The 9,673-nt window shown below is 32.5% G+C and overlaps 1 protein-coding gene across 1 annotated transcript in view; it reads right to left on the reverse strand.

Moving 5' to 3' along the window:
- The window catches only part of CEP112 (centrosomal protein 112), a 423,284-nt gene that overhangs the window by 303,980 nt on the left and 109,631 nt on the right, over positions 1 to 9,673 (reverse strand). The window contains exon 17 of the mRNA XM_003786186.3: positions 6,284 to 6,363. Coding sequence (XP_003786234.1) covers positions 6,284 to 6,363 — 80 coding nt within the window. The remainder of the gene's footprint in view (positions 1 to 6,283; positions 6,364 to 9,673) is intronic.

Genomic DNA, 9,673 nt, shown 5'->3' on the forward strand with positions numbered 1-9,673 from the left:
GTGGCAGAGCACAGACCTTGTTTGTTTTGTTCAACATTTCAGACTCAGCACCAAGGAAGTTCCTAGACCAAAATGTTATATATGATGGGATGGATGAATAAGTTAATTTAACAAAAATCACATAAGCATTGAATGGCTACAGAAGTATAAAGTGATGTCCTAAAGAGTTTACATTTTTCATGTACAAGCAAATAGTATACCCACAAATACAGAGATTTTAAAATCCATATCTCAAAATCTGTATGAAACTTCAAACCTAGAAGGTACAACTCCCTTTGTATTTTAATTTTCACACCACATACCTTAACATGTAGTCAAAATACTAGTATGTATGCTTAATACTATGAAAGAATCAATTTGTGACATTTAAGTATCATAAATTTATTATGAAATAAAAATCTGTTTAAAAATAGTGTATAACTGTAGAATGGCACAAAATAAGACCAGAACAAATGGGTAGGCATATTATATTCTGAAAAGATTTAACATTAAAAGATGTCAATTCTTCCTTTGTTTATATGCACGTACAGAAACATTAATGCCTAATCAGTTTTTACCAAGTTAGTTCCAAAGTTCAAGTGGAAAAATGGAAACAAGCAAAAAAATAAAAAAAAAAAAAAGAAAGAAAACAAAAGAAAAAAGGAAGATTCTGAAAAAGAACACTGTGGCTGAATAAGAATAAACAATAAACATTATTTTTAAACCACAGCCATTAAAAGAACAGGGCCCTGGTGCAAGCATACGCAGATCTCTGGAGCAGAAGAGAAAGCCTTGAATTAAGACCAGTGATAGAAGTGCTATAACAGACACTCTACTGAGTGGAAGGCGAGATTATTCAATAAATGATGCTGAAGTAACTACACAGCCATTTGACAGAAGCCAAAATACAACCAAACAGGGCCCACACCTCGCAGCCTACACTGCATACATGCCAAATGGATCACAAATTTAAATGCAAAAATCAACCTATATATGTATAGAAAACAAATCCCAAAATTTTCATCATGTGTTTTTCAATAAGAAGCTGTTTTTCAAAAACTACAGTCCACCAAATAAAAAATATATAAAATAGAATGAGGAAGCTCTGTGTGTCCTTATGTGAAAATATCTTTGAGATGAGTAAGTAAAAATGTAAGGACAGAATACAGGTAGAGAATGACAGGAAGATGACAGTGGAAAATATTCATGCTTGCGAATGAAAGAAAGAAAGCCTACACAGGGAGCTGGTAACATTGCTTCTTCAGGGAGAGAAAATTTGTAGCTAGAGACCTTCTATGAAAGGAGGAGGGCTCTTCCTTGTATGTTCTTTTTAAAAATCTTTAAAATTTTAAACCATGGGACTCTATTGTCTAGCTCTAAGAAAATGTTTAAAAATTGTAAAGATACAATTAGTCACTGTTTCATTTTTGTTTATAGTACATATACACTATTTACAGTACCAAAATACAGGCAAGAACAAACCTTAATAGATATTTCCGAATATTCAAACAATCAAATCTTACATATTTACTTTTTTTTTTTTTTTTTTTTTGAGATAGAGTATCATGTTGCCCAGGATGGACTAGAACTCTTGACTCAAGCAGTCCTGACTGCCACCCCAGGCTCCCAAGAAGCTGGAACTACAGGAAAGTGCCACTGCACCCAGCTTACATTATGAATATCACATAACTTTGCAAAAACTCAGCTAAACATATTCCTTGTTTCAGGTTTATAAAGTAATTATGAGAAAATTCAAGAAAATGATTAAAAAAGAAACTAATAAAATTTTCAGAATTTGTGAGACTCTTGCATATTCCTAGCAAAAATGCATGGTTAGTTTGCATTAGCCATGTCAAAAGGCCCAGATTTGTATTTGTTTCATCTCTCTTTAAAAAAAAAGTGAAGTAAAAGCTTCGGTATATACATTCATTCACAGACACATATACAAAACATTATGTTTTAGTTAAATAAGGACATGTTTCAATAGGGTCATTTACAACCATATCATCCAAAGAGCAATAATATAGTATGTTCTACTGAAATTACACTACTGTATGTATTTTTCAACCCTAACTGAAAAATAGAAAGTTTTTCTATAAGTGTCAAGGTTAAAAATACTTGTAATGTTTACCATTTACCAGTGCAAAAAAAAGTTAAAATGGATCAGAATAAATCTATTTCAGGACATTTCTGGTATTTTGCTGCAAAAGTTATTAACCAAAAAGAGAGTCTGGGCTAGGCACAGTAGTGGTGTATGCCTATAGTCCTAGCTACTTGGGAGACTGAGGAAAGAGTATTTCTGTAGCTCCAAAAACTTTGAAATCAAATTTGGTAAATACAAGAAAATTTAAAAAGCAATAAACCATACAGACAGAAGGTACTAAAAAACATATATACATTTTAAGAAACAAAACCATTACATTTGTAATACTCAAGTCACGTTTGACTTCTGCAATTACAAGAGGTGCTCAATGTGACTTGTATTCATCTTTTCTTATCTGTATTACAATTTGAATACAAGTTTTTCCTCTCTTAAAATATGAATACATATTTTGGCAACTGCTGTAGATACTTATAGTATCTAAGTCTATAATTGATAGATCTTAACTGCTCCAAGAAAAAAAATACCCTTTTTAAGCATCTTTCAAAGAATTGTACCAAATTATTTTGTTATATAGAGTGATTTTCCATTCATTAGAGTCTATGTTTCCCACATATTTTAATTATTTACCTTTGAGAAAAGAAAAATGAACACATAAAATTCATATCATTTAGTTATCGTTTCAGATGACTTTCAGTATCTTAAGATTATTAAAATATTTTCCACAATAAAAATGAAATAGGAAGCAAAAATGATTAGTATATATGTAGAACAAAAATTGAAAACAGTAGTAAGGCAGCAAATATGAAATCAAATACCTACTAAAAAATCTAAGATAATTTCTTTAACTCCAAGTGAAATTCCACATTTTGGCAAAAACATTTAAGGGCTCTAAAAGATGGTACTTGCCTCAGAAAATAATTGTGTTGTATATAGAAAACTATAGAAGCTTCAGGGCTCTCTGACCAGGCAACAATAACAGATACCATATTGTTATAAACTCCTAGTATCCCACTGAGAAAAAACTTTCGTAATTCTAATTGCACTTATTGTCAATAACATAATACTTAGTTACTCTAAGTACTACATCAAATGTACATCAAGGTTAGGACCTGAAAAATCATTAAGAACTTCATTATATTTTGAGCTCTGTCTTCTGAACCTTTTATTTCTTTTAGTATATTACAATGTATAAACATTGTAGGTACAAAATAAATATTTGTTGATTCACTGTTATTTCATGGGATTATCCCTTCCTTTAGAGATAGAAAATACAAATCAATAAACCAATTAAGAAAGTATAAAGAAATTTTAAAAGAATAGAGGCAAAGTAGAACAAAGAAGAAACGGTGTGGTAAATTCAATAAAAGAAGGAAGCTTCATGAAGAAAGTCATTATTGATTATATTAAGGAGACAAATGGTTAATGAGGAATAAAGGGAGGGTGTTCTATCCACTAAAAAAAAGCAAGAATGCCCCAGTTTTGTCCTTATTCAAGTTGGAGTAGAAAATACATTTATATGGTTTAATGTTTAATGAATATTATTGTTCTCTTCTGCTTTCATCTAATTCATACTAGTGAGGTGAACAAATAAGGAATAAGTCCTTGTAGATAAATAATCGCTATCTTGTGATGCCACAGTACATAAATTACTTTAAGATGTTCTATGTAGTAACTGACTCAAAACATTTTACTAACTAGCCAAGTAAGGGAGAGGGAAGGGTTATACAATCTTCCCATCTTCCCAGACATAATTTGTTACTGGGTATTCTTTTTGGCCTTTTGGTAAGTTATTCCTATTAGGAGATTTAGTGAATCAAGAAAAATGGAATTGGATGACTCTGTGAGTTTGCTGGGTATACTGACTTCAAGAAAGCTTTCCTTCTTAAATCAATTTCTTAGGTCAGATACCCTCCTGATCTTCCTCCAATTAGTTATTATCACTCTGTACTGTTATTGTCAAATTTCTTAAATATTTCAAACTGGACTATATGGTCCTATGGGAAGGGACTACACATTGCCTGACACATGGTGGAAAGTCAATCATTTGTTGAAAAAAAAAATCAAATGCCATGAAGGCTATGTTAACCAGTTTGATGAAAATATTTCAAATTGTATATAAAACCAGCACATTGTACCCTATGACTACATTAATATACACAGCTATGATTTAATAATAATAAAAGGGGGAAAAAAAGATAAAAATTCATGTTATCCAGCTAAAAACAGCAAGGTCAAAAGTAGTGATATGTGTGGACTAATAAACTTAGTAAATGAATGAAGAAGACAAATAAAATTTAATACTTTAATGTACTTCTAAGAATTATACCACAAGACAAAACCTTCCTGCTTGTATATTAATCTATTTTCAAATTTAACAACTGAAACATTTAATTACCCAAATTTTTAAATAAAATCTACAAACAGAATAGAGAATCAAGAGATGAACCCAGCTACTTAACGTTATTTGATCTTGGACAAGCCAATTAAAAATATTCAGTGGGAAAAAGATTCTCTATATAACAAATGGTGCTGGATGAACTGGCTGGCAACCTGTAGAGCATTAACTAAGATAGACTCTAACTGGATTAAAGATTTAAACTTAAGACATGAAACTATAAAAATACTAGAAGAAAAGTGTAGGGAAAACACTTGAAGAAATCAGCCTGGGTGAATATTTTATGAGAAGGACTCTCCCCACTCCCCACTCCCAGGCAATTGAAGCAACATCAAAAATACACTACTGGGACCTAATCAAACTAAAAAGTTTCTGTACAGCCAAGAATGCAGTAAGTAAAGCAATCAGACAGCCCTCAGAATGGGAGAAGATATTTGCAGGTTATATCTCTGACAAAGGTTTAATAACCAGAATCCATAGAAAACTCAAACATATTAGCAAGAAAAGAACAAGTGATCCCATCTCAGGGTGGGCAAGTGACTTGAAGAGAAACTTCTCAGAAGAAGACAGGCGCACAGCCTACCGACACATGAAAAAATGCTCATCATCCTTAATCATTAGAGAAATGCAAATCAAAACTACTTTGAGATATCATCTAATTCCAGTAAGATTAGCATATACCACAAAATCCCAAAACCAAAGATGTTGGTATGGATGTGGAGAAAAGGGAACACTTCTACACTGCTGATGGGAATGCAAACTAATATGTTCCTTTTAGAAAGATGTTTGGAGAACACTTAGAGAACTAAAAATAGACCTGCCATTTGATACTATAATTCCTCTACTAGGTATATATCCAGAAGACCAAAAATTACATTATAACAAAGATATTTGTACCAGAATGTTTATTACAGCCCAATTCATAATTACTAAGTCATGGAAGAAGCCTAAGTGCCCATTGACCCACGAATGGATCAATAAATTGTGGCATATGTACACCATGGAATACTATGCAGCTATAAAAAAGATGGAGACTTTACCTCCTTCATGTTTACATGGATGGAGCTCGAACATATTCTTCTTAGCAAAGTATATCAAGAATGAAAGAAAAAGTATCTGATGTACTCAGTCCTACTATGCAACTAAGTTATAGCTTTCATAGCTATAACCCAATCATAGACCAAGAATATGGGGAGAGGGAGGGGAAGGGAGGGGGAGATAGGTGGAGGGAGGTTAATTGGTGGGACCACAGCTATGGTGCATCTTATAAGGGTATGTGTGAAACTTCCTAAATGTAAACTATAAATGTCTTAACACAATAATTAACAAAAATGCCATGAAGGCTATTTTGACCAGTTTGATGAAAATATTTCAAATTGTATGTAAAGCCAGCACATTGTACTCCATGACAGCATTAATATACACAGCTATGATTTAATTTAAAAAAGAAAGAAAGAAAAAAAAATCTACAGTGGGATTTCTAAATGTTCTAAGACCTAACTCTCATTTAAAAACAAAAAATCTGTTTTCATTTAAGAGGGGGAAAGCATCTGAAACCACTAAGCACTATTTTCTTATGTTCCTATCACTTAGAAATAGTTGAATTGATTTTTCTTTTTTTTTTTTTTTAAATTACTGGCTAGTAATAAAGCTCTGAAAACAGTGATTTGTGGTGGAAAACTGACACAAACTACTTCATAGCAAGCCTCTTATGAAAATATGATGTTTAGGTTCTAGTTACTTAATTTGGCTCACAGTACAGTATTAAAGTATTTTTTAATTAAATATATTATAATTTTACTTACTTCAGAGCTTCCTCAAATTTATGAATTTTCTTTTGACCATCTTCTTTTTCTTTATCAACTTCACTCTGCAAGTCATGAACCTACCATGGTGAAGACACATAAAATTTATTGGAAGACAAGAAAAGTTTACTCAAAAGAAAAATACAAATAATAAAACAGTGATCTCAAAACCATTGGTAATATATAATAAAAGTAATTTAGACATGTCAAGACAGACCCTTGATCAACCATAATCATTCACCATAGAATGATTTCAATACTATATTTCCAATACCAATTTTCTGTTTGAAGTTAATTGCGTGAATGTACCTGCATGTGGATTCTTCTAAAATAAATTGATATATAAAAAAATGAAAAAGAGAGCAATTCCTTTTGATATTTTAAAATGATGTATCTGTATCCCCTAAACACATGTGAGTTATAATGAAATTCTTCTTCCCACTGCTAGGAATTATTTGTATAATCATTTACTGAGTTTGGGACAGAATCCCCCCACACCATGTGGCATCCTTTGAGTAAGTCAATAACAAGGGCTAAATGAAAATTCGACTCCACAGAAAGCTCTTCACATGCAAATACAGATAAGCATCCGTAGTGTGGACATTAAAAGGATTTTAAAATATGGAAAGGAAACTTGGCACCGCTGGATGAAAAGGAAGGAGTCACACAGCAGCCATGGTTCCACAGCCATGGCAATTGAAGATGCAGGACCTCGCTAGCAGGCAGAGGTCAGAAAGGGCAAGTTACTTAGTGGCTGGGAATACCTGCTACAGACCTGCTGGCAACCAGGGGAGGCTGAAAGTGACAGGGGAGATGAGAGAGAAATGGCAAGAAAAAAATAACAACAAAATATACACACACTGTGATAAAATACATCAAACACTCACACAGTGTAGCCAAAAGTGTCTGTAGTTAATTATTTTATAGGAGTTTGGATGGGAACCTATTTAACTCAAATCCTATGTTTTTGAGCTTTTCTTTTTATAATTCTCTTGTATTGCTTCCCTTGGTGTTTTAGTAAAAGAAATGAATTAGTAAAACCAACATCCACTTATACACTAAAAGAAGTAAGGGTACAGAGGAAATTTTCCATGGTAATATCAAAAAGCTCCTATTGGCTGCTCTGGTAGTAACCACGAAAATAAGAAAAAACAGAAGCAGAGAAGAAAATGCACGAGAATTAGGAAACAAGAGCTCCTCTCCCTCATATTTAAAATGGTAAATTCAAATTATCTCATAAAGACCCTTTTTCTTCTGAAGAAGAGAAAAAGCAACTTGCCTTGCATATTTTTGCCACAACATTTATTTTACTTTATGTGGGAAAAAAGAAAAGCTGGTTCAAAATTTTACCAGGTTCAAGACTTAAATTATTTTCTTACTTATCTTGGATCCCTAATAGATGTTACACCGCTTGACACATAGTGATGTTAAATTGGAGTAAAAATGTAAATAAAGCTCCAAAAGCACCATTCAACACAAATCTAGTCTTTAGAATGCAAAGAATCAAAGATTAAACCCCCCAAATAGAATTCAGCTATGACTTAATGTAAAGATTCTGGAAGCATATGTTTTAGTATCAGCAAAATCCTTTCTTGAAATAAAATCTTAGGTAAAAATCAAAATACCAGTTTAATAAAAACACAGAGAAAAGTAGATCTATTCAAGGGGAAGGGCAGCTGGGAGGAAAGTGAAAGGGACCTCTTATCTCAAGGTTACTTTCCACTGCCGCTTACCTACACACATTGACCTACGCTTTTGCTTTAATGTCTTTGTTAATAAACTTTAAAGTCACTTGCAAATCTCACATAGTTGGATTTGGCCCAAATTCATACATTATCTTCTTTTAATAGGAGAAATTATTATATATTTTGCTATCACCAAAATATTCTTATGCATGCCATGTTTTTCTGCTTTCTGGCTCTTTGTTACCTTTCATATATGGTTTTTCTTGTTCCAAACTTCTCCATGTTCTGATAGATTCAGAGATAGACAGAAACAGAAAAAAATTTTTCCAGGTGCTTCGATACATAAATGGCAAGTGAGAATTATATATATTTAAGGTGTGCAGCATGGTATTTTTAAAATTTGTTTTATTTGACAAATGACAACTTGTATAATACATGGTGCACAAAATGACATGAAGGCTGTGTTGAGCAGTTTGATGGAAGTATTTCAGATTGCATGTGAAAACCCCACCCTGTACCCCAGAAGTGCATTAATGTACATAGTTACCATTCAATAAAAAAAAAATATGGTACACAATGTGAAGTTTTGATATATGTATATACATTATGAGAATATTCAGTCAAGCTAATAGCATAGCTATTACATTCATGCGCACTTACCATCTTTGTGGTAAGATGTGGTAAGTCTACCCTCTTAGCAATTTTCCAGTATACTACACATTATTAATTATAATCACCATGCTGTACAATAAATCTCCAGAACTCATTCCTCCTGTCTAAACTAAAACTTTGAACCCTTTAACCAATATCTACCCATTGCCCATACCCCGCCCTCCCAGCCAAGTAATATCTTTGGATACAGGCACTTTTTAATTTCACCAATGGTGCTATCTATAAAGATGTCACTATTATTTTTAACCCATATCTCGCTAATATTCGGCAAGTGAAAAATTAAATTCTATGCCCCATCTTTTAAAGTACTAGCTGAGCTCATATTTACCTCTCCCTCTCCTAGTCATTTTAGTTTCCTCCTGCATAACCTCTGGACGTTGATCCAGATGGTGGTCTTAATTATTTTTAAACTTTATATATCTTCACTTTCAAGAATCTCTTCTGACACTAGCATTGTGTATATTGTATAGGTGTGTACAATAAATATTGAAATTCATCTTTATTTTAGGAAATGCTGGCATTCAACAGTAGTACCTTTTCATTCTTAAGTATTTTTTGTTTTGATTTTAGTTTTTATTTATCCTTAGGTTGATTAAAGCATCTCAACCAGTAATTTTATTTTTCAAAACGAATGTCTCAGAGAAATATTTTCTGAAGCTTTGCATATCCAATAATGTCTTTCTGTTGCCTTTACATGTGAAAAAAGCTCCGTGGATAAGATTCTTAGGTTACAACATTGTGACCTAAAACACAGAATATGATACTCTACTGTGTTATGACATTTAGATTTACAACTAAGACTAAATTCATCTAAGTTTTGCTCTCCCTACTCTCTGGTTTGTATACTTACAAAATCAATCCATTTGTACTATAATTCAAATGTTTTTAAATCTTTTATTATTAGCTCATAAAAGGTGACTATTAAAAATTGCATACAAATTAACAAATGGTGCTGGGTGAACTGGCTGGCAACCTGTAGAAGACTGAAACTGGACCCACACCTTTCACCATTAACTAAGTTAGACTCTCACTG

The sequence above is a fragment of the Otolemur garnettii genome, unplaced genomic scaffold (assembly GCF_000181295.1).
Source record: "Otolemur garnettii isolate 467f Iridium unplaced genomic scaffold, OtoGar3 scaffold00018, whole genome shotgun sequence".
Lineage (NCBI taxonomy): Eukaryota > Metazoa > Chordata > Mammalia > Primates > Galagidae > Otolemur > Otolemur garnettii.